This window comes from Ammodytes marinus, assembly GCF_949987685.1.
Source record: "Ammodytes marinus genome assembly, chromosome: 10".
NCBI classification, from domain to species: Eukaryota; Metazoa; Chordata; class Actinopteri; order Uranoscopiformes; family Ammodytidae; genus Ammodytes; species Ammodytes marinus.
Genome location: NC_137214.1, coordinates 15,356,328 through 15,381,011, shown reverse-complemented (window position 1 = coordinate 15,381,011; position 24,684 = coordinate 15,356,328). Strand labels below are relative to the sequence as shown.

The window sequence follows — 24,684 nt, the reverse complement described above, 5'->3', positions numbered from 1 at the left end:
AATTTGATACACTCTTAACTACAGGTTTAAATTACAAGTACCTTTAACTTGCCTGTTGATTAATGTGTTTTAAAAAGTACTTGGTGACTAATGTAAGAGGTTCTGCCTCCCCGCCACTAAAGAAAATGCAGTGCAGTGCGAGTTTAAAGTTAGCACCTCAGATGTATCAAAACCTATCACAAGGCATTTCACGTGTCCCTGTCGCGGTACAGCATGGAAAGTGTGAATCTCTATGGAGGAGTTTCTAGATGCAGAGGCAGTGCACTCTCACAGGATATCATCTATTCTAGTCACTCCTTCCATCCTGTAAAAGGGCTTCTTCTGAACAACCTACAAATTACTTCTGAATGCTGCATGGAAAGGCCTGTCTGGGTTGGATTTTCCAGCCTTAATGAAGGAACTTACAGGTTTTTTTTTCTTCCATTTGTCACTCTAATTGATTTCATAACTCTCAATTATTATATTACATTTTTAATAAAATAATGACCATACCAAACACAAAGTACAGAGTGTCTAGAAAAGAAAAGCATTACAATACTTGCAACAACAATAAATTGCATAGAACCGCTCAAAAAAACGATACAGACAGTGTGGTCTGGAGAGACATTTCAAATCAACAAGATGAAACCGGTGTTCAACCCCCTCCTAACAGCACGTGTTCACTATGGCTGTCGGGGAATTGAAAAACTATTGTATGTAAATGAAAACATTTTAGAACACAGACACAGCGATAATATGACTGTCAACAGTGAGCATATATGAGGAGACAGGGTCATACATCTGTACAGGAAGCAGAGTCTCTATAACACTGAAGAGAATCTAGCTGTTAATCGAGTGTCCAAATAAGGAATAGTGATTGAAGATCAGCTCCAGCAACTGAACAAGCATTGTTTTTTTTCCTCTTTGCTGAAGTGCCCTTGAGCAAGACACTGACAGTGCTCCTGGATGTACCAGTGCTGCCTTGTACCCCTACACAGCGCTCTGATCTCCCTGGAAAGAGGTGCATGCAAAAGAAAACAAATAACAAACAAACAGCACTTCCCAAACAGGGATTGCTCAGTAGGACATTATTATTAAATTTTTCAATCATTTGGAAATAAGGACCTGGTCAATGATCTTTAAACAATCATCAATGCCAAGAGACTCGATTAAATACAAGGCAAAAGAAAAATGATGAATAGCCCAACGGGTGTGGTGGCTGAAACACATGGTCCGCCCCCTTTTTTTGGTTAATAAAGTGGGTTAATTCATTCATTATCGTTATTGCAATTCCTCCAAACCAGCCAAGTAAAGCAGTCACTTATTGCATTTCAATAGAATCCACTGCTGCACCGGTGTAGAGACAGTGTTGACAGCACACACAAACACACACTCAACCTCGTCAGGAAATGTACCGTTGTGGGTCCGCGTGAGAAGGCCGTCACTTTTTAAACCCCGATATATGACCAATAAGCTTGAGCCATTCTCATTGAAATATTACAAACAAACCACCTGTGACACTTTCAATATTAAACATGCATTTAGTCCCAGTCTGGATCTTAAACTCTCCTTTAGTACGTTTATTGACCCCTTCGGGAGGCACTTATACAGTTGAGCTCTTCTCTATAACCACAAACAAATCTCTCTCTCTCTCTCTCGCTCTCTCTCTCTTTATTTCCTCAGTCTCCATTCGCTCTAAAAAGAGGCAGCAAACAAAAAAACAAGAAAGTCTGACTCATTTTTAAAGTAATTTGTCTTTTTTTCCCTTGACCAAAACAATCTGCCTTTTATGCACCAGTGTAGTTTAAATACAATTCCAAACAAAAGGTAAAGGCAGCATAACTATATCTATACAGCTAACACCATAATTAAATGCTTGGGTGAACAATAAATAAAGAATATTTAAAAAAAATTATAATATCCAAAATAACGTAGGCTATGCAATTAATTTGTTAAAAAAATTATACTTGAATACGTTTTAGTAAGAAGAATAGGGATGACATCTTTGTCATTATTTGCCCACTCTTGTATAACAAAATGATACATAGTTAAGCCTTTTCTATTCTATTATGCAGCGGCATCCCTGATAGCTTTGGACTATATATATCTGAATATATTGATTATCACATTTCCGATGAAGAATTCGTATTGTAGAAACGCTGTACATTCATGCAGATTTTATATATTTTTTTTAATAGGCCTTCCAAAGGCCTGCATTTTGGAAACCACTGAATGTTACATGATGAGCTAACCTGTTACTTAAACGCTTACAAAAAGGCCTGAACAACTTGAAATTAAAATGTCCAGAATGTCACAACAACAAAAAACGCCACTCCCACATGCTCATGAATCCTTTTGCCAACATATAGTCATGATGTGAAGGGAGGAATATCAGTCCCCTTGGTAGCAGAAGTGCATGCAAGAGAACACATCTTGGACTCGAAAGCTTTACAGTCCTTTTTCTATTTGCAAAAAAAAAAGAAAAAGCAGCAGAGAACGTGTTGTGTGTCCTTGTCAAAAAAAAATAGTTTCCATTTGCTGGGGAGTGTTCACAGTGCCAGTGACCAAGAGGCAGTATGTTTGAAAACCTCCCACTTGATCAGTTTCGGTGTAGCTGAGCTGCTTGGCGAAGAGGCCTATTCTTAAAGTCTCAGAGAGTGAGGCTATGTCAGGTAGACAGATTTGAAATGATGCATCAACATGCTCCAGCACTTGAAGGCCCAAGAGAACTCCAAGCCTCATTAACATAGAGAAGAAAGTCCAACTCTGCTGTGTGTGTGATTGAAATGTGGAGACGCAACATAGACGGATACGCAAACAGACCGGACTCCTCCTGTCCCTCCCCCAAACATGCTTATATAAAAGTAACCACTCTCACACACACACACACACACACACACTAGGATGGGGATGATTGTATGGACATATTCAGTGGCCGCTGTCTTCCCAAGCATCATTCTTCTGCTTGCCCAGTTTTCGAACCACTCTCTCCAGCTCTTTGCGAGACTTCTGCTCCTCCTCCAGAAACTGCTTCATCCACTTATTCTCCTGCAAAACAGACAATTACAGTGTTTACCAGGATGAGTGACAGTGTTTCTACCAGCAATACATCAAGCAAGCTGATATTGTTGTCTGATTTGATAGTATGGCAGGTATACTGCATTTGTATCAGTATATACGATATGTAGGCATTTACATTACTGGTAGCATTTTATGCATATTTGACTTCCCTTTTTTCTCAATAAATGTGAAAATAGTTCTGGATTGTACGTTTAATTTGAGTTTTTAAATCAAAAATAAATGAATAATAGTTTTCTCTTCAAAATTGCCAGTTATGATATAATCGGAAGTGAACATTGCTCTGATCAAGGAAGAACAACAATATGGCAGTGAACCCGGCAATCTTGGGAAGAAGCAGAACTTTGTTGGTGACACGCGCAGCAAATTGTCCACATGTTCTGTGTTAGTGAACTGTCTGAGCACAATAAACAAAATAACACACACACTGACAGTCACCTTTTTCAGTTCATGAACCTCGTCCTTTAAAGCATACACAGCATCAACCAGGCTCCTGAAGCAAACACAAAAAAAAAATACAGTGAGTTTTGCCAGACAAGATCAATATTTTCCTTTTCAGAACCATAATTTGCTCAACACATCAAGGTTGTATTGGCTTCTAACTCAAGGTAATATTGTATCGATCCTTTTTCGTGTCCTGAAAAGAATCGATAGCATAGCACATTTCTGAATCTTATTTCAGAGAATTGGGATCCAAGCACAAATGAGGACAAAAACAATTTGTCAATGAAGCCTGTTTTTTTTCAGAGTAACAATGCACCTACTTTTCCTCTATAACCGTTTGCCCGTTGCTCTTCATCTCCTCCACAATGATCTTCTCTTCCTCTGGCAGAAGCACCTGAGGGACACACTCTTTCCTCACCGCTACACAGACACACACACGAACAGGAACGCTTGATTAGTGGCTGCATCAGCTGTTTAAGATTTACTGTATGAGGAGGCATTCAATTTGTCCGTGGCCATTACACAAACACACACCTGCGGTTGTCTGGAGCAGACTAGCTCCTGTGCAGTACGCCTCAATCACCCGCAGTATCTGAGCGTCCTCCTCAAGTGCAACCGTGCCTGTCAAAACCAAAGATTATTAATATCATAAATACATACTTGAGGAACATGCAATTACATAAGGGGTCAATATGCACGCTCTGCTATGTTATTCATGTAAAGAACAGCCTCAGGTCTTTAGTTGTTCATTTGTTACCACGATAAAACTAATTCCCACCAAGTCTTAGCTTACATATGATTTTAACTTTTGCTCAACTTTTATATGTCACAGTTTTATGTTTGCATTAAATGTATTTCTATTAATCATCTAAATACTTTTCATATTGGCGAAGCGACAGACTTGAAACAACACAAACCATTGAAAATTCCCCTCTAATCCCGCCCATACATTTCACATTACTGTTAGGTAAGCCTCGTACTTTTCCTCATTTGAGCCTCGTCATCGGAGGGCTTCCGCTCTTTCTTCCTATTGCCTGTGAGAAACTTCTTCATGGGTCGTGGGCTCTTGCTGGAGTCCTGGAGGAGTGCAACATTTCAAAGTCAGTACACGTCTCTGTCCACACACAGACACACACACGCGTGAGCTGCTACACACACACACACACACACACACACACACACACACACACACACCTGTAAAGCCAAGGCTCCAAACCAAACAGAATGCAAGCTTACAAGGATGCGCATCCCTTATGAACAAACAACGTCAAATAACACAATTCCAATAACAAACAAAAAAGGCAGCAAGCACGTGGTGATGACTGAGACCAAACCAGCAAGGTAATCAAACTATACAATGAAACATGAATAAAACATGAAACAAAAAATCAATCGATGACAGTTTTAGTATTACAAGGAACTTCTATCACCCCCCCCCCCACTAACTTCTGCTCTTAACCTTTGTTGATGCTGGGCTGACTTAAGGCACTGGAAACAGGCAACATGGCGGTTTCTTCTCCCAAACACAGTAATAGCAGAAGTGTGATGAATAATTAACTTACTAAAAATAACAGTATAGTCATGCTGATGTGCTTATTTATTAAACCAGTGCATATGTGCCAACTTCCCAACTACTTCATATATTCCTATAATACTATTACATCTTGTCATTTGCACCGTGCACCTTGGCTGGAATGGAGACGCTTAGTTAAAATATGCGATAGGAAAATAAGATAGTCAAACCATCCTGAAACTCTACCATAGACCTGTAAAAGTCCCTCACACCTATCAGGAAAAAGACATCTTTGAAGGGGTTGAGGGATTCACATCAATGCAGGTACATCACAAAGCGCATTTTCCTGAGGTGAACTGAGGTTATTTGCGTAATAGCTTGGTGCTCTGGGGACTCTTGGGTGGGTAGTTGTAGTAGGTATGTGTGCTGATGGCAATTCACGCAGCAATTTTTCTTTTGTGCATAGACATTGGCTGCATTTACCTGGAGCACATAAACAGGGCATGGTGCAAAGGGCACACATGTTCTGTGGTACTTATGTCGTATTGGTTTAACATAAAAATCACTTTATAAAGTTGTTGGCCACCATATATGCTGCCGGTTTCTTAAATGGGACACCTGTGCAAAGTCATTCAGAGCGGAGCTACAGTAGACTTGACTACCCCTATGCGCTCCATTGCTAGATTTCCAGTAGCACACCCCTAGTAGATGAAATGAGAACTATTGTGGTATCAGGAAGGTGTTTCAACAGATACCGTAATTGGTGAGTGAAACTTTGACTCACTGCAGGGAATGAGAAAAAAATAAATAAGGGCAGAGACGCAAAACACAGGAAACCCACAGACAATGAGAGGAGTGAAGCAAACAGAGGCAATGGCATGCCAGCTCAACACTGGAGCACACACGCACACAGGCAACCCCATCCCACCCCCTCCTTAACCACGTCCTTACCCGCACACACAGAAACAGAGTGAGATCTAACCTTACCTTCATGATATAAGACATCCTCTACAGAAGGCAGGAAGGAGGAAGAGAGAAAAAGGGGAAATGTGCATGAAAAATATGGTGAGAAAGGGACGTGATAGAGAGTCTATGGTGAACATTCTTACACCCACCTAGTCTGTGTCTATGCAGGATAGGGTTATTACTTTGTTTGAAAAAAAAAAAGAAAAAAAAAAGTGAGTTATATGGAGGAATTGGCAGAAAAGGTGGTTACACATTCAGAGGTCTTTACATGCAATTTCTGGATTGGCAGAGGAAAAGAGCCATTGGGTTTGTGTAGAAGTAGAACTGGTGCATTTAGTGTTAAAGACAAAACAAAGAGTCAATCACTTTGGTCAAAAAAAGGTGCCATGTGAACCAACCATCCCTAGACTGTTCATGATAAAATGAAACTTTCAAGTGCTGACTGTGCAAAAGCATGTACCACCTCCTCCCACGTGGATCCCAGTCACACTCATCCAAGACAAGCCACTCAGTGTTCCTCCGGTGCCAGTCATACTTGCCATTGCTTTAAAAGTCTCTTCTAGTAACTGCATAGGTGATACCGTCATAAACATATTTCCCCAGTCAACGAGTGCTTTTCGTCCGTGACCTCATAGAGTTGACGTTATCTTAAACATATCAGACATCACTACGGGTCCGTTAATAAAGGTTTTGTTGCCGTGATGAAAAATACTGAAAACATTTTTGGATGGTGATCACATTAAGATATAGCCTGGCATTCCCAGACCTGCCACTAGGCGCTGGCAAATTAAATTTGCTGCGCGTGTTGGTCTGGACACGCTCCGTTGAAGCTTTATCAAGAAAACCAGAAATCTGGCTATGGTTTCAATTGGTTCTATCTAATATGGGCGCGCCAGAGCCCTTTATATGGTACTCTGGGGAGGACGTAACCGGATGACGACAGTGACGTACATGCGACGTCGAAGCCGTGATAGTAAACATCAAAGATGGCTGTGGATATGTTGTGTGAGTTTGAGACTGCTTTGGCCTCGACCCTTAACGATTTGGAAGACGGCACTCAAATCTTTCATTAGCAAGTAAGTGGAATGTTCTGTTTTGCCGACCGACAACGGCAAACGTTTAATTTAACAGTTTAACAGCTGTTCGCTAAACGAAAGGGGCTTACGTTCAAGATATCAGGGTCTGGATTTCCAGGCTAATTAAGATACTAATCCACCATACATCTATGAACACTGATATATACACTTCTGTTCTAAGGGACAACACATTGACATTAGAAGCAGCTAACGTGGCAACAGATCGCGATTGTGTATGTAATTGAACAGGTCTCTCTTGAGAGTGAGACCCATTGTCTCAATGAGATTACCTGTATAGATAAAAGGTTAGATAGAAAAATTAAAGAAAGTCGATTACCAAAAAAACGATGACCAGATCAGATCGGATCAATAAATCTATTCTTATCTAGTTAGTACTTTTGTAATCATCCCAATAATGCATTAAAACGGTATATTTCAACTTCACTCGTTTTCTTTAAAACAGGACACTGGAGGACTGAAGAGGCAGAAAAGGACAGAGGAAGAGGAAGGGGGGGGGGGGCTTTTTTTGTGGTTTCTCGTTAACAATGTATACTGCATTGACTGCTAACAGGAGATGCAAATACAGTGTGTTTGTGTGTGTGTGTGTGTGTGTGTGTGTGTTTGTTTGCGCCGCTCTGCACACTCCTACCTCTTTGTACCCCAGCGCAGCAGAGGGCTTGAGCGGCGGCGCCGGCCGCAGACAGCTCAGGGACCAGGGCTTGCTGATCTTGGGCGGCTCCAGGGGGCCCCGACTGACAGAGCTCAGGCTGCCCAGGTGGGACAAGTGAGTGGGAGTGCCCACCATGCTTAGTGGCTTGCCTTCCACAGTCTACACGGGACAGTCAGAAAGGAGGAGATGAGAAATAAAGTGAGAGACATTCAAGCGCAATGTTTGTCATCTCAAGGTGAGAATTTTGATGGCATTTTTTCTCATGTTGCAAGTTTCACTTTTGGAATTGCTTTGACTTTATACTGTACATGGTTGAGTACAAGACAAGTGCATGCGTGTGTGTGTCCTAACCTTTAAGATGGTGCCTGCAGGGCTGCCTCCTTTAGTGAAGGGCTGAAGGTGCTCCAGCCATTCCTGTAGCTCCTGACCACTACTGCAGAACACTGTGACGCGATCGATCACGCTTCCTGCCGCACATAAAACACACACTTATTCAATAAAAGTTAAACATGGCTAAACTGACATTAAAGTCAACGCAAGCCACCATTGCAAATACAGATGTGGCAAATACAAATGCACCAGTAGCTCAGTCCGTAGGGAATTGGATTGGGAAGGAGTGTGGACTGGTAGCTGGAGAGGTGCCAGTTTACCTCCCTAGCGCTGCCGAGATGCCCTTGAGCAAGGCACCAAACCCCTATCTGCTTGGGGCGCTCCTTGTGGGGCAAAAACATATATATAACAGTGTAAATGAGTTTCTCTCATTGTGGGACAGATAATGGATTGCAGGGTTCAACATAATTTTTTTTTCCTACTGGCCCGCCGGGCCAGTGGATCTGAGTTTTACTGGCCCCTTGTATATTTTCACTGGCCCTGCACACACTTTTTTTTTCTTCATAATTTAGTGTCAATAATTATAATACCTGTATTAGAAAAATAAAGAAAGATAACCAGATCTAAAGGGAATATCTATACTGTAACAGTATAGATATTCCCTTTAGATTTGGTTATTTTTCTTTTAGTTAATTATATGAAATGTTGATATTGCTCATACACATAATATAAAACCAGGCAAACATATTGAATTAGAAGCCTACAACTGAAAGTATGTTGAAAGAGTCGGCCAGTATTTTAAAGTCCAGTAGTTTGATTTTATGATTTTTGATTGTTTTTATTCTTGAATTTGGGCAGTTTAATGAATAGTTCACCTGCAGAAGTCATGTACAAACATAAAAAAAAATAAGAGATGAAGGTCTGATCATTCTTTGTGGTGTGGTAGGCTGTTTTTTACTTTCTCTATATGCATTAGGGATGTGAATGTGTCGACCGAATGACCGGTTTTCCACTTGCGCTCAAGTTGACTTTAAAAATAGAATAGAAATACGAAAATCAGGGGGTTATGCCGTTTTTTTAATGGGATATTTCACCGTGTATGTGAGTTCACGTCTGGTCGTGAGCGCGCTGCAGGAGTGTCACTTCTCCATGAAGTGTCAGCTTCACATTAAGAGTCCGGTGTGGGACCATTTTTTCAAACTATTGATAAAAAACAATGCAGTGCAAAATATGCAGCACAAGTTAAACGCTCGTCTAAGACTATGACGTTAAATCACCTTCGAAACACACAATGCCTTCGTCCGATCACAGCAGCGTTTCACCATGTGATCTCGCCAGCGAGTGAGCCGCCGCGCAGATGAACTGTGGTTTGTGGCTAAAATAATAACCGGGGATATTCTCCCCGTTAGCGATTTCAATGGGAAAGACTTCCGCGATTTGATTGAATGTCTCGAGCCTGAAAACACAGTGCCAAACTGCGCGACTATAGGAACTGTACAGTGAGCGGAGTCCCTCCGTTCGTTTCTGTCTACAACCGACACAATCACCGGAGACGCATTCACAGCGTTTAAATAACGCCTCTCATTTGTATTACCATTGGGGCTTGTATGCAAATACTGTAACATTACGGTGGCAGATAAAGGAAAAGCGCAGTTATCACTTTCTGCACCTCAACCTCTGCTGTGGGAAGAAAGAAAGGGGGCAGAGTAAGTCGATTGATTTGTCGACTCGCAGGCGGACAGTAGGCAGCTCTGCCAACGGAGCGAGAGTGCACCCGCTTCTTGCTCCGCCTGTCAAAACGCCCACGCATCGGTTGTCCACTGGCCTTTCATTAAAAAATATATTTTATATTAGGTTTATTATATTGAGTCTTAAATAAACACTGCTTTCATTACGACTCTCAACGCGCATTTCAATGAACCATGATAGTCTACAAAAAAGGTAGTCTACAAAAAGATACTGAACTGTGATTGGCCAGTCACTGGCCCGGGCGGGACAGTGACTGGCCAATCAACTTGCCCTGCATATGATTTTACTGGCCCCGGGCCATCGGACTATACGTTATGTCGAACCCTGGATTGTTTGTTTTTCTTACAGCCGTTGTAGGGTATTCAGGTGACATTGAGGGTGTATTCACACATGCCGTGTTTAGTTCGGTTGAAACGAACTCAGGTGCACTTCCACCTTTGGTGCGCATCTTTCAGACATGTGTGAATACAGCAATCGCACTCGGGGGCGGACCAAACAAACGATCCGAGACCAAGCTGAAGAGGTGGTCTCGATGCGGTTCCATACGCACTCTGCTGCAGTTCGTTTGTGGTGTGAATTTGTCCGGACTCGATCCGACCCAATTGCAGGAAGCACTGTGCCTTTTCTTTTTTAATAAATCACCGTCAGCTTCACATTATGGGAAAGTGTTGCCGTTGTTGGGAAGATTAGTTGTGGTTTGACCGGGAGCCCGAGCAAATATATTACATTTGATAGACAGGACGTGTAAACATGCTGATGTGTTCAGCGATCAGATGAAGGAGAGGGGAGCGTCTCCCGCACAGTGCCAACAGGTTCACGCTGCGCATTGTATGAAGTGCGTGTTTTTATTTTGCTTCCCATGTTACGGGACCGTCAATACTATCCCCGTGTCAGTTTGGAGCAGAGCTGCGCCGAACTCACACAAAGCTGACACACGGCTATATCAGCTGTGTGTCAGTGTAACCAATAAACAGAATTTGCTCGGGTTGTGATAGCAGTTTACTATCGATCCAGTTTTTATTTAACATTTGCTGGACTGAAATGCATCTTTCTTAATCACAATGTATGTCAGGAAAACCATGAAACACAATACCTTAAATCACATGGAAATGTGATAGTATTTTAGTTAACCTTATAATATGAAAATAGATATATAAAATATATTTCCCCTTGTTAAGGGAGTTAAACCAAATATTAAATTGTCTCAAAACAAACCTGTTATTACAAATAAACCTGACGAGATATTACTCGTTCTCTTATATAAATCTCTCTTACTCAGTCCATGAAAACAAAATGAATACCGAACGGTCTTCTATCTCTCAGTCCATGGAATAAACAAAAGAAAATACCGAGCGGTCTTCTTATCCAAAAAATAGAACAAATCTTGAAGTGTCCTTATATCGTCTTTAGCAACAAGAAAAAAAAAAGTAACAAAATAAAGTAAAGTGCTGGCCAGCAATAATATTATAGAGCTCTATATGTGTGTGATGGTTTAATAGTTTTGCCTGCAATCCTCGGGGATATTCAGAAGATGGCGACGGCTCCTCACGAGCTCACGAGCCACTGGAAAAGCACTCAGGAAACAGCGGCAGCGTTTCATCAATGTTCATTCACTCGGCGGAGTTCCTTACTAACGGTCTTCTTATGGGTAAACTTCGCCGATGGCTTCCGGCTTATTATCAAAAGCAAACCGAGTATTTCGTACAGTAAATATTACGCTTAAAAATACTTTTAACAAGTTTAAACTCCGAAAAATAAACAGTAGGAGAATCACAGCTTGACCACACATTGCTTGCATGCATTGAGAAGAGAGAACTACCCGCGAAAACACATCTCCAAGGTAACAATAACACACACCGTAAAACAGCAGTCGTAAAGCTGCCGCAACATAAAGTGGTCGTAACCCTTAAAGAGACACACACCAAAAACAGTGATATTACAGAAAAGCATTAACTGACTGAAAATATATCTGGGTTACATCCTCCCCCACTTAAAATGTGACGTCCCCGTCACTACCTACGGCTAGAGACTGTACTAACCCTGCAATTTGCTGCTGCAAGGACAATAAGAAACCATAAAACAGTGTCTGCTGTGTAGGGGGACTTAAGGTGTGATGTTTACAATGGGCTTTGCGACCAACTTGGTAGTCACTAAGATAAGCTGGTGGTACCCTTGTTCTCTGAGGCCTAGCCTGGGACGGGCCTGGACTAATTACAGTCTCAGTGTCTGACAAATCATGCTGATCTGACATGTATTCAGGGGCATTAGGATTTAGGGGATTTTGAGACTGAGAGGTACTCTGTTCAGGGGTTTCAAGGCTCATGTTCTGCGTTTCCAAGTCTTGATCCACTTCCATTGAAGACAGATCATCCTCAATATCTCCCTCATCAGTCACCTCAGGAACTTGAGACGGGCTTGCCTGCACATCAGTACTCACAGGATCTGCTTCTAAGGTTGCAGGTAAGAACCCACAGGGAAGAAGCATATCTCGATGCAAAACCCGCTCTCTGCCCTCACCATTATCGGGCCTGACAACATACACCGGGATACTCTCATCCGGCTGTTTGGCAACAACGTAAACAGTGGATTCCCATTTGTCAGAGATTTTGTGCTTCTTTCTGAGACTCAGATTCCTCACAAGGACTCGATCCCCTACCTCTAAAGGCAAGGCAGTCACCTTAGCATCCCAACGCCTTTTGTTCAACAACTGACGTTTTTCAGCATTTCTTGACGCTAGCTCATATGCGTGTCTGAGTCTTTTCTTTAGGTCTCGCACATATTGTGTGTGCGTTTTGGGATTGTGACCCTGAGGGCTGATGCCAAAACAGAGGTCAATGGGGAGACGCGGCTCTCTGCCAAACATGAGTAGGAAAGGGGCTTCGCCAGTCACATCATTCCGTGTACAATTATATGCGTGTACAAGGGGCTTGACATATTTCCTCCACTCCTCCTTCTTTTTGTCCTCCAGCGTTCCCAAGAGGTCGAGCAGAGTCCTGTTGAATCGCTCTACCGGATTCCCTCTCGGGTGGTAGGGCGTTGTGCGCGACTTGGCGATTCCAGCATGCTTACAAAGTTCTGCTACAACTTCTGACTCAAAACAGGCTCCTTGATCACTATGCAGCCTGCGGGGAAAACCATAGTGACAAATGAAGTTTTCCCATAACACTGTGGCAACAGTCTTGGCTGTCTGGTCTCTAGTTGTATATGCCTGTGCATATTTTGTAAAGTGATCAGTTATGACCAGTATGTTTCTAGTGTCTCTTGAGTCAGGTTCAATTGTCAGAAAATCCATACAGACTAGCTCCAGGGGACCACTGACTTTGATGTTGACTAGTTTGGATGCCTTTTGCACCCTAGATTTTCGTCTGACACATCTTTCACAGCTTTTACACTTTGTCTCAATGTATTTTGCCATCTTCGGCCAGTAGAACCTTGCTCTGGCTAGTTCCAAAGTTCTCTCGATACCCATATGGCCTGTCTCATCATGAATACCTTGGAAGGCTCTTTCTCTGTGACTACTGGGTATGACAAGTTGATGAAACGCTTCACCTCTTTGATTGAGAACTTTGCGGCACAACACTCCGTTCTTCAAGAGTAGCTTTGATTTCTCTCGTAAGAGTTGAGCTACCTCTGGCTCCACAGTCGTCTTATCAAATACCTCAGTGTCAAGCTCATCTTCCAGTATACGAATAACTTGTGCCAAAGCTGCGTCTTCCCTCTGCAACTGATGCCAGTCCTCCATAGACATTTCTGGCAGAGCTGACTGTCCTGGCCCAAGGACTGGATCTTCCAGATCATCAGGGACCGCACTTTCATCACACAAGAGAGTTTCCACTGCAGGTATCACACTGTCCGGATCCTGATTGTCTTGTGAAACTGCATGAACATTGACACCATGGCGCATACAAAGAGTGCTCACTGTCTCCCCATCCAAAACTTGGAACTCCTCAGGTGATAGGCTAGCTCGATCTAGCATACCTGAAATTCTCTGGTCCATCTCTCGAGACTCTTCATCGTCTTCGGATGGTTCATGAGGTCTCCTCGAGAGCCCATCAGCATCGATATTCAGCACACCAGATTTGTAATGGATGTCAAAGTTGAACAGTGATAGAGAAGCAAGCCATCTGTGGCTCGCGGCATCTAACTTTGCACTTGTCAGCACGTATGTCAGAGGATTGTTATCCGTTAGCACTTTGAAATTAGCCCCGTACAAATAGTCATGAAACTTTTCACTGACCGCCCATTTAAGGGCGAGAAATTCTAACTTATGCACGGGGTAGTTTTTCTCACTTTTAGAGAGACCACGACTGGCGTACGCTACCACTCGGGTTTGGCCATCTTGGACCTGATACAGGGCTGCACCTAAACCGGTCATACTGGCGTCAGTGTGGAGCACATATGGGAGCTGCCAATTGGAAAATGCAAGCACCGGGGCAGATGTTAATTTCTCAATGATGAGCTCAAATGCTGCTTGGCAATCAGGGGTCCATAATGCACCAAGTGGATGTGACTGTTTTCGTGGCCAGTGATTAGGGCCTTTGTGCCTGGGCGCTAGATCTCCTTTCAACAAATCATTTAGAGGCCTAACAACCCTAGCATACTCTCTCACAAATCTTCGGTAATACCCAGTGAAACCTAAAAATGACCGAAGCTCTTTGGCTGTTTGAGGCCGGGGCCATTCTTTTACAGCAGCAACTTTGTCAGGATCGGGTTGGATTCCCTCAGCAGATATCACATGTCCTAGGTATTTCACAGAGGTCTGGAAGAATTTGCATTTGGAAGGGGACAGTTTGAGGCCAAAATCAGAGACGCGTTTGAGAACCTTCATTAGTCTCTCCTCATGTTCCTCCAAAGAGCTGGAGAATATTATGAGATCGTCAAGGAAAGCAACAACCTCTTGGAGGTTGATACCTTGCATCACCTTCTCCATGGTTCGCTGGAAGGTTGCTGGAGAGTTGGTCAGGCCTTGGGGCATTCTCCGAAATTGCCATGTTCCAAAGGGTGTTGTGAATGCTGTCTTTGGCCGATCAGAGGGTTCAACCTCCAGCTGATAGTATCCACTCTTTAGATCAAGAACAGTGAACCATTTTGAGCCTGACAGCAGGGAGAATGTCTCCTCTATACGAGGTAATGGGTAGGCATCTTTTTTAGTCAAGTTGTTCAGTCTGCGGTAATCCACCACCATTCGCAGATCTCCGTTCTTTTTCCGGACAAGGACAATTGGAGAGGCGTAGGGGCTATGTGATTCCTCTATGATGCCTATGGCCAAAAGGTCTTGGAGATGCCTTTTTAAGTCATTGAAGTCGGCAGGTGAGACACGTCGAGTTCGTTCTTTGAATGGTACATGAGGGTCAAGCTCTATGCGATGAGTGACTCCTGCAATGTTGCCAACATCTAGATCATGTCTAGAAAACGCATCTGACACTTCTTTGTTTATTCTAGCCTGTATGTGCTCCCTTAGTTCTGGTGCTATGGGGCTGTCGCTGAAATCAGGATAGAAGATTTCAGCTGCTGAATTGATCTTTTCATTTTGTGACACCGACAGAGTATGTGTCTGCGGAAGGGCAACATCTGACTGTTTGTTCTGGTCAGAGTGTGAAACGGGCACTGCCCAGTCAATGGGAGAGCACTCAGCAATGACTGTTTTTGGGTATAAGGTGATGTCACGCTGAGAAATATTTTTGACAGCAAGCTTAAATTTATTGTGGGATTGAGGCTTTACATCCACTATCTGGTCATAGACGATCAGGCCTCCTGGCGTAGGTATTTCCTCCGTACCACCCACAAGAGCTTGGAACTCACCTTCACCGGGTTTATTGTGGCAGATGCCCTTTAAAGTACAAAGCTCGCCGCGCTTCAAGCGTATGGGTACTTTGCTGCTGAGCCTAACACGCAGAACTTTGGCGTCTTTTGTTTGGGAGTCAGTCCGGTTATCACACTCTGCATAAGCCATTAGCCAGCTGGCCTGGATAGGAAGAGTTTCTGGGAACTTAGTTCCGCCTTGCTTAATGCAGTCTTGGATCATTGGACGCAAGGCATTAGTACCTACAAGCAGAGAATGCTTGTCATTGTATGACTGATCTGGGCTTACTAAAGCTAGGATGTGAAAACATTGGTCTGTGCCACATTTATCTTTAGGGAACTGCACATCCACTTCAACATAGCCCAAATATGGAACCTTTTGTCCCGCTGCACCTTCAATGTTTAGGGCATCTTTAATAGAGAATAACTGTCTGTGGGAAAGGTAACGGGAATAAAATGACTGGGATATGATTGTTACTTGGGACCCTGTGTCAATTATGCAATTGCATTGGACTCCATCTAACCATGCTTCACTATCACAAGGCTCTCCAACAAGTCCTGCTGGAATCTGAATAGTCGCTGATGCATTTGGGGGTTCATGCATGCACTGGCTCAAAACAGGGGAACTAGTTTGACACTGAGCTCCTGCTTGTCCCACAGCAGGAGCCCTTAACTGTTTAAAGACATATTTGGCTGGGGGCTTGTCTGCTGGTAGCTTAGTGGACGTTGGGTTTGTCTAGTTTGGTGTCTCTCACAAAGTTTCTTCTGCACAAGCACCGCATTAGTTTGGTTTGTGCATTGCGGCATCATATGTGACTCTTCTCCACAGTTGTAACAAAACCTGCCTGCTTTAGTGAGATTCTCTGTGGGCACGGCTTGGAGTGGTGGAGCTGTGTTGCTGCTTTTTGCTTTCTGTGAGAACTTTCGTCCTGCTCTATCATATCTGGGGGGATTGGCATGTTGAGTAGTGACACTTTGCTTTAGTTCAGCCTCTAACAGTCTGATTCTCTCCTCAAGCTGCTCCCTAGTGTTAGCATCGCACACCGCTAGGACTTTGTTGCTAGGGGGCTCAGACTCATCAGTAGTTAGGTGTGTCTTAGTATGAACTTTGGTTGTGCTCCCAGCAGTATGTCGCTTTTTCCTCATTTCCTTTAGCTGACTTTCTTTCTCATAATTTCTTATTTTGAACAGCAACTCTGAGAAAGTGGGCGTGCTCTGGGAGGGGTCATTGAGTTGTTCTTTTAGGTGCAATGTGGTTATCATACTGTCTTCCCAGCAGCCTCTTAGGAACTGCTTTAATAGTTGAGAATCACCATTTTGTTTAGCTACACCTTTATTTTCAACTACTTCCTGTAACAGAGTTTGGAGTCGACGCAAGTAGTCGGATGCTTTCTCCCCACTGTCCTGATGGGTCTCTAAGAAGTGAATATACAGCTCCTCACCTCCTGTAACGTTACCATAAGCCTTGTCTAGTTCATGGAGATAGTCACTTGGTGGGGCTTGGGCTCCAATAGAGAAAGCCATATTTAAAGCAGGGGTATGAAGGCTATCAAGAAGCATACGGCGCTGCTGTGCCTCTGACAGGCTGGAGTCATTTAGTACCTGCTTAGCTCTAAGCCGCCACACTTTGTAATCCACCTCTGTAGAAGGTTTAGGAGAATTTCCAGAGAATGGACGCAGTTCTCTTGCAGGTGGAATGAACACCAGGGAGTCGTGTTTTACAATATGTTCCACGATTACTCTCTGAACATCTGCAGGGAGGGGGTCAACAAGCAGAGTGTCATTAGGGGCCTGTCTTGGACTGGATGCATAGCTATCAGCACTGAAGACAACCGGTCTTGGGTTAGGGGTAGACTGTGCTTTAAATGCCGGGGCTTTAAGAGCAGATGCTGGGGTAGAAGTTACTGGGCCCTTGTCACTATCCCCTTTTCCAGAAATATGATTCACTGCTACTTGCTTCAAAGTAATGGGGCTCATGTTGTATGTTAGAGCTAACTCATTTACCTGCTCTCTGAAATTGACTGTCATGTCATCAATAGCACGAGCAAGAGGCACTACATCATCTGTGGGTGGCTCACTGACTGACTTAGGTGGACAGTATTCATCTATCTGCATAACCTCCCAATATGAGTCATCAGCTGGATGCTCGCGGTCTAGAAGCATTGGAGTTAAAGACTCGCTAAACTGACACAGAATGGTATTGGGAAGGCTGTCAATGTGATGCACTCCAACAACATCATCTAGTAATGCAAAAACCCTTTTTACATCTTCCAGTTTAACCTTAGCTGGGACACCCTTAAGCATAACTGTGCGCTCTGGGTCAAAACCATACATGTCACAAAACTCCATTTTGTTTTCTCAATTAACCCAACCTTACAATTTTCAGATGATTACACTTTAAATAGTTTTTATATTTAAGATCAAGTAGACGCACTTCAGTCCCTGTTCGGGCGCCAATTTTGTCTGTAACCAATAAACAGAATTTGCTCGGGTTGTGATAGCAGTTTACTATCGATCCAGTTTTTATTTAACATTTGCTGGACTGAAATGCATCTTTCTTAATCACAATGTATGTCAGGAAAACCATGAAACACAATACCTTAAATCACATGGAAATGTGATAGTATTTTAGTTAACCTTATAATATGAAAATAGATATATAAAATATATTTCCCCTTGTTAAGGGAGTTAAACCAAATATTAAATTGTCTCAAAACAAACCTGTTATTACAAATAAACCTGACGAGATATTACTCGTTCTCTTATATAAATCTCTCTTACTCAGTCCATGAAAACAAAATGAATACCGAACGGTCTTCTATCTCTCAGTCCATGGAATAAACAAAAGAAAATACCGAGCGGTCTTCTTATCCAAAAAATAGAACAAATCTTGAAGTGTCCTTATATCGTCTTTAGCAACAAGAAAAAAAAAAGTAACAAAATAAAGTAAAGTGCTGGCCAGCAATAATATTATAGAGCTCTATATGTGTGTGATGGTTTAATAGTTTTGCCTGCAATCCTCGGGGATATTCAGAAGATGGCGACGGCTCCTCACGAGCTCACGAGCCACTGGAAAAGCACTCAGGAAACAGCGGCAGCGTTTCATCAATGTTCATTCACTCGGCGGAGTTCCTTACTAACGGTCTTCTTATGGGTAAACTTCGCCGATGGCTTCCGGCTTATTATCAAAAGCAAACCGAGTATTTCGTACAGTAAATATTACGCTTAAAAATACTTTTAACAAGTTTAAACTCCGAAAAATAAACAGTAGGAGAATCACAGCTTGACCACACATTGCTTGCATGCATTGAGAAGAGAGAACTACCCGCGAAAACACATCTCCAAGGTAACAATAACACACACCGTAAAACAGCAGTCGTAAAGCTGCCGCAACATAAAGTGGTCGTAACCCTTAAAGAGACACACACCAAAAACAGTGATATTACAGAAAAGCATTAACTGACTGAAAATATATCTGGGTTACATCAGCATGAGCCTATTTCCTCGCGAGCCGTGCGTCCAGCAGCAAAAATACAGTACATATTATGTTTCACATCGTAGGCTTCATCATTGACACAGGCCTACATATTATAACCATATGAAACAACAATAATTTTATGTTTTTTTATTTTATTTATAGGCTAGATGTAGGCCTATTTATTTATTATTTTTAACCCTATATCGTATCAGTTATATATTTCGCAGTTTTCACTTCGTGCTTCCTGCTTCTCTCCACCCCAGAATGTCTGTCCAATGAATGAATGACCTCAGATCACGTGTGGTTTTGCTTCGTAATGCTGGTTCACTTGCAAAAGGGGCAATATGAAAGTGGACCACACCAAAAGAAAAAAATCTAAACTCTATTTGGTCTGGACCAAAGCAAGTGAACTAGCGGACCTTCCCAGTGTGAATACACCCTGAGAGACGGAATTAAGTCTGGGTTGGGTTTACGTTTTGTTTTACAAAATTGGGCAACTCATCCTATGTGACCGTAACAAAACAAAACAGCAACACGATTAAAAATGAACACTGTCAAATGTCACTTTTACTGGATTATCTGAAGCAAAATATTCACCGAGATCTACGCATGAAGCAAATTTTTGTTTTTTTCTGTGAAATAGTAGGGCCTGTTTGATATTTGTTTATTGCATGTGTACGGACATGTATTCATATTTTATGAACCAACCGCAAGTGGACGTTTTAGACAAGACGCTGTCCACCGGATGTTCACTTAAAAAGATCTCACATTGGTTATTCGGGGTTCCATTTTATTATGCCCTTTCATCATTCAACTAAACCAGGAGAGGAGTTCTCGCTAAAGAAAAACAAACCTGTGACGTCAAAGGCAAACTGGGCATTGTCGGCGTCCTCTGTGTGTCTTGTAACCGTGGTGCCCGTCAGCGGCAGTTTTCCCTGAGTGGGGCAAACAAAAGGTGAAGAAATGAGACACCGTATCAGAGGAGGAAGGAGATAAGTAGTTCATTGTCATCTGAAATCAAAGATGTGCTAAGTGTGTTCTGTGAAACTACTGCAGATGAAAAGATTGTCATTAATTAGGAGGCTTTTTAAAAAATTTCTTATTTTCTTACCTGATAGATAAAGCCACTCATTCGGGGACTAGCGGAGAGCATTACTAACACATTAGGGAAAAGCATTAGATAGCGCTCCTCTTTTTCCTGCAAAACAGAGAAACAAACACAAACACACAAAAAGGGATTTTGGTGAAATGTGAGCCATTCAATTGTATATGCGTACGTGTAAGTGCAGAGCCATTTTGGCCATGTCTTTCTGATTTCTCAGTGAAAGGAAGGTGGCTGCCGCACAACCCGTTCATTTTACTGTTTGACAAGACCAAATGTGTGCTAGTTTTACATTGCACCAATTGATGCAAAATCCTCATTTTAGAGTCTTGTTGGGTTAGGCTGTTCGCTTGTTTAATGAATGGAAAAGCTGCAAGACATAACTTTACATTGTGACCTGTATGGTGGTTGGAAAGTGGTTGGCAGTGATTAAAAAGAACACAAGAACCCAAAAATCTAACTTGAGCTTTTCCTTCCAACCACCGCCTCGAAGTCGACCCCTACACAGAAACCACACGAGAGAGGAGATTGGCCTATCGCTTTGCATCTGGCCTACATAGGTTTTCTGTTTTGACACTTTGAGGGGCATATTGAAAAGACGAAGGGAGGAGGGATATGAGCACGAGCGGTTAATGGGACACTGGGAACCTGTTAACACGATTAGGGCAAAGACAAAACCTACACATTTGTTTTTTAAAAATGACACCCTGTTGAGTTTAGAATCGTGAGTTACAATTAGTGGCCGCCATAGTGAGAGACTTGTGCATTGGTTAAACAATGCATCTGGAACACTTCACCTCGAGGTGCTGTTCACACTTCCTCATCTGCTTACAACACATGCATTCTCAATCTAGCACAAAATAACAAAACATTGGAACACTAAAAAAAAAATGTTTTTATTGGTTATAGGAGAGAAGTATCTAGTAGGCTTCAATGACAAACTATTCCTAAGTCTTTAGAAATGGAAAAAAGACACCCGTAGAAGTCCCTCTTGGTATTTTTGGGGAAATTTGATGCAATAAATCCAGTGACAGCTTTCCTGTCAATGCCAATCTATGCTCATCTATGCTCCGGGACTAAAAGAATACCAGGGGAACCTCTAATCTACAGCTTTCACTAGTACAGCCAGATCCTAACAATTAGAGCGAGAGAGAAAAAAAAAAGTCTATGGATGTTAATGTGGTGATCTTGGCCTATGTGAAAGCTCTCACCTCACTGGTCCCGTTTCTCATGTGCACCTGGGACATGTAGGCCACCTGACCCAGGCTCTTCATGGTGTCTCCCTCCCAGGCTCGCACCGGTTCTGACAAGATCTGGAGCTCAAGGTTCTTGCGCTTCCGCAGATCCTGGCACTGCGTCTAAACGCGCACAAGCATTCACACACACACACACACACACACACACAGTCCATCAGTCATCATTTAATAACATATAGATACATATAGTAACATTTGGAAATAACTTTGCTCTTCCTTATCCATTCGTTTTAGATTTGAAGACTTTTAGTCCAAATTCCCAAAATATAAAATATGTGACCTACTCTTAGAACTGGTGAATATAAGTAGGTAAGTAAGTAAGTAATTAAGGTTCTCCGAGGAACTTTCATTGTTTGTTAATTCTTGCACCCCCTTTGGGCAAAAGCAGTAGTGTTTTTACAACATCAGCTGTTGTTCCTGGGTGAGCGTACTCATGACAAAGGCATTAAGAAAAACTAAATAAAAATAGCTTTCTTTGCACTGATGGTCTCGTTTGCTTTTACATGTAATTTATGATCATCAGAAGAAAAATGAGACCGTTTCAAAAATATTTAAAAGTTTCTCGTAGCACCTTTAAGTAGTTACTAAAAGTTTCTCTTGAACAACGTTGCTTCTCGCCTTTTCAGTGTGGATATTGCTTTAGAAAACGTAACAGTTTGCTTCTTTATTTACCGTGATTACGTAAAACTATTATTTTGTTTCCTTTTGTGAGGGGTATATGGAGTAACCTACAATGTAAATTCTCAGGTGATCGTCAGGGGCTCTCCCTCATTTAAGCAGAAAAAATGACAATGCAACATCCGTCATTTTCCACATCATACAAAAAAAAGAGAATTGGGCGCTACAGAGATGTGCAAACCAGCATTTGTGGAGCACCTGCCCACCCGACCACACACAGAGAAAAATGAGACTTGCAAATTACAACAGTCAGTATTGTCTGATGTGTTGTTTTTTTTCCCTGCTTTCCTGTGTGCCGCCCTGCTCTAAAAGACATGCGTGAGTCACCTCGGCTATATTTACTAGGAACTAAAGAGCTGTACCGAGGAAACGGTGTCTCACTCTGTTCACTCAGGTACAATGCGGTTTGCTGCTCATTTCATTTCAAATCCATCTCCTGTTAAGATGGCATTTCAGTTCACACCTACTGTAGGAAAGACGTGACCACTCGACATGCAGCAGGGAAAAGGCTCAGGCACTTTCATTTGAATGTTTTCCTTCGTGTTAGAACTGTGCTCGAGTGTGAAGACATGTGACGTTACACTGTCATTTGTGTGTCTGACAACATAAGTGACATGATAAACACTCTGAGCAAATAGCCAAAAATAAACCACACTTGTGACTAATTTAATTTGTCTGTTTGAGGAAACTTAAAAACAGACTAAACTTACCATACAAATAAATTAACACTATAACGACTAGAATAGCATAAACTTGAAAAGCAAATTGATGTTTCGGTGTCCTGAATTGTGTTGGGCAAAAGAAAAAACGGAAATCCAGCTAATTTAAAGTCCTATTGATCGAGAATTGACATGAGAGGTTGATAAACTCAGCCTTGTTCGGTATGGATAACAAAAAAAAGAAGCCCAATCAATTGAGGCGTTGAACAAAAGATCATGTAGTTTAAGAGCTTTAAGCAATGCAGAGCACACCAGACTTACCACTAGGCTCCTGAAAGCTGCCGTCGCCTTTACAATGTCAGCATAGTCTGGGTGGGCTTCCTGTGATGGATGTACAACACAGCAGATCAATCATAACAACTGCCTAAATCGAACCAGGTCGAGTCGTTTTAATGTTAAAGCAAGACAATTGTTGGACATACTGGGTATGCTGAAAAGAGCTAGAGGGTTTTCAACTCTCCACTCACATGTCTGTACATTGTCAGACATTAAATGGTCATTTAGTAAATCAACCAAATTTCAATAGTTTTTTCTAAACGGTGGTTACAAATGAACAGTATAGATATGAATACACGATCGTATTTTAAATTCCTTATGTATTAAAGAAACATATTTAAGTTTAAAATATTAATTTAAACATATATTTCCCCCTGTACCTCCACATGTCTCTCCAGCTCCTGCAGCAGTACAGGGTATTTGTCCAGCCTCATGAAGGGCTTACTGAGACTGGTGGTCAGGGTCAGGATCCCTGGGGCGCTGGCTCCCTGGCTCTCCATGAATTTGTCTAGCTCCTCGCTGTTCACACACACACACACACACACACACACACACACACACACACACACACACACACACACACACACACACACACACACACACACACACACACACACACACACACACACACACACACACACACACACACACACACACACACACACACACACACACACACACACACACACACACACACACACACACACACACACACACACACACACACACACACACACACACACACACACACGTGTTTTTGTTTCTGTTTTGTCAAGAGTATTTAAACTACAGAAGTACAGACCAACACTCAGATTTAACATGGCAAGTTTTAAGGACACTTAAGATATGCAGATTACTGATTAAACATGTGCATAAGACTAGAACATGACTTGAATACACATGTAGACAGAGCAGCAGTTTGGCTTCTAACAGCAGATGGCCGCAGTCAGACACAAATGTATACTGAATTCAAATTCTGTTACTCAAAAGCTATGCTCAAAACCCATGAAAATAAAAACACAACCGGCTGGGCTTCATAGCTGACATTTATAACTAAATGTATGTAACAACCACAAACACTTCTGTGCTTAAAACATTCAGTAAATCTTTTCTTTTTTCTTTTTCTTGCAGTTTTACTCATAGCTGCAATAGGTTCACTTCCCTTCAAACCCAAATGCTCGCTTCGAAAGTAACACCATTCGTGAGTTTCCATGATCCAGAACTCCAATGTTGCAGTCAGTAGCCTGTAGCAACACGAACTGGTAACATTACGTAACTGTGAATGTCACAAAAAAGGCTCCTGCAACTGAAAATGGAAATGTGCTTACTGTGAAAAAAAAGTGCATCGCTTGCCTGTCAACATAACCACAACTACATATATCCTGTCAACAATGCTGTCAACTTCCTGACTGTGTGCGATTCAATTTAATCTGAAGCTCACAACGTAGACCCTAACAAGCTAACTCCTAAATGACTTAAGATTGTATTATTTTAACTGTACTACAGACAATCTTTACAATATAGATTGATCACAGCAGGTCCCAATCAATGAGACTGAGGCATTTTAC

At 42.2% G+C, this 24,684-nt stretch overlaps 1 protein-coding gene across 2 annotated transcripts in view; it reads right to left on the bottom strand.

Annotated features, from left to right (window-relative positions):
- Positions 1-461: 461 nt before the first annotated feature.
- Positions 462-24,684, bottom strand: part of arhgef6 (Rac/Cdc42 guanine nucleotide exchange factor (GEF) 6) — a 36,059-nt gene continuing 11,836 nt past the window's right edge. The window contains exons 10-22 of one of the 2 annotated variants that reach the window (XM_080035506.1): positions 23,497-23,635; positions 23,102-23,161; positions 21,399-21,545; positions 20,197-20,283; positions 19,939-20,020; positions 8,078-8,193; positions 7,706-7,885; positions 6,002-6,022; positions 4,482-4,578; positions 4,036-4,122; positions 3,822-3,921; positions 3,496-3,550; positions 462-3,027 (exon numbers count right to left, since the gene is read on the bottom strand). In XM_080035506.1, the coding sequence (XP_079891632.1) occupies positions 2,908-3,027; positions 3,496-3,550; positions 3,822-3,921; positions 4,036-4,122; positions 4,482-4,578; positions 6,002-6,022; positions 7,706-7,885; positions 8,078-8,193; positions 19,939-20,020; positions 20,197-20,283; positions 21,399-21,545; positions 23,102-23,161; positions 23,497-23,635 (1,291 nt within the window). In that variant the 3' untranslated portion in view covers positions 462-2,907. The remainder of the gene's footprint in view (positions 3,028-3,495; positions 3,551-3,821; positions 3,922-4,035; positions 4,123-4,481; positions 4,579-6,001; positions 6,023-7,705; positions 7,886-8,077; positions 8,194-19,938; positions 20,021-20,196; positions 20,284-21,398; positions 21,546-23,101; positions 23,162-23,496; positions 23,636-24,684) is intronic. The other variant, XM_080035507.1, reaches the window with a different exon arrangement.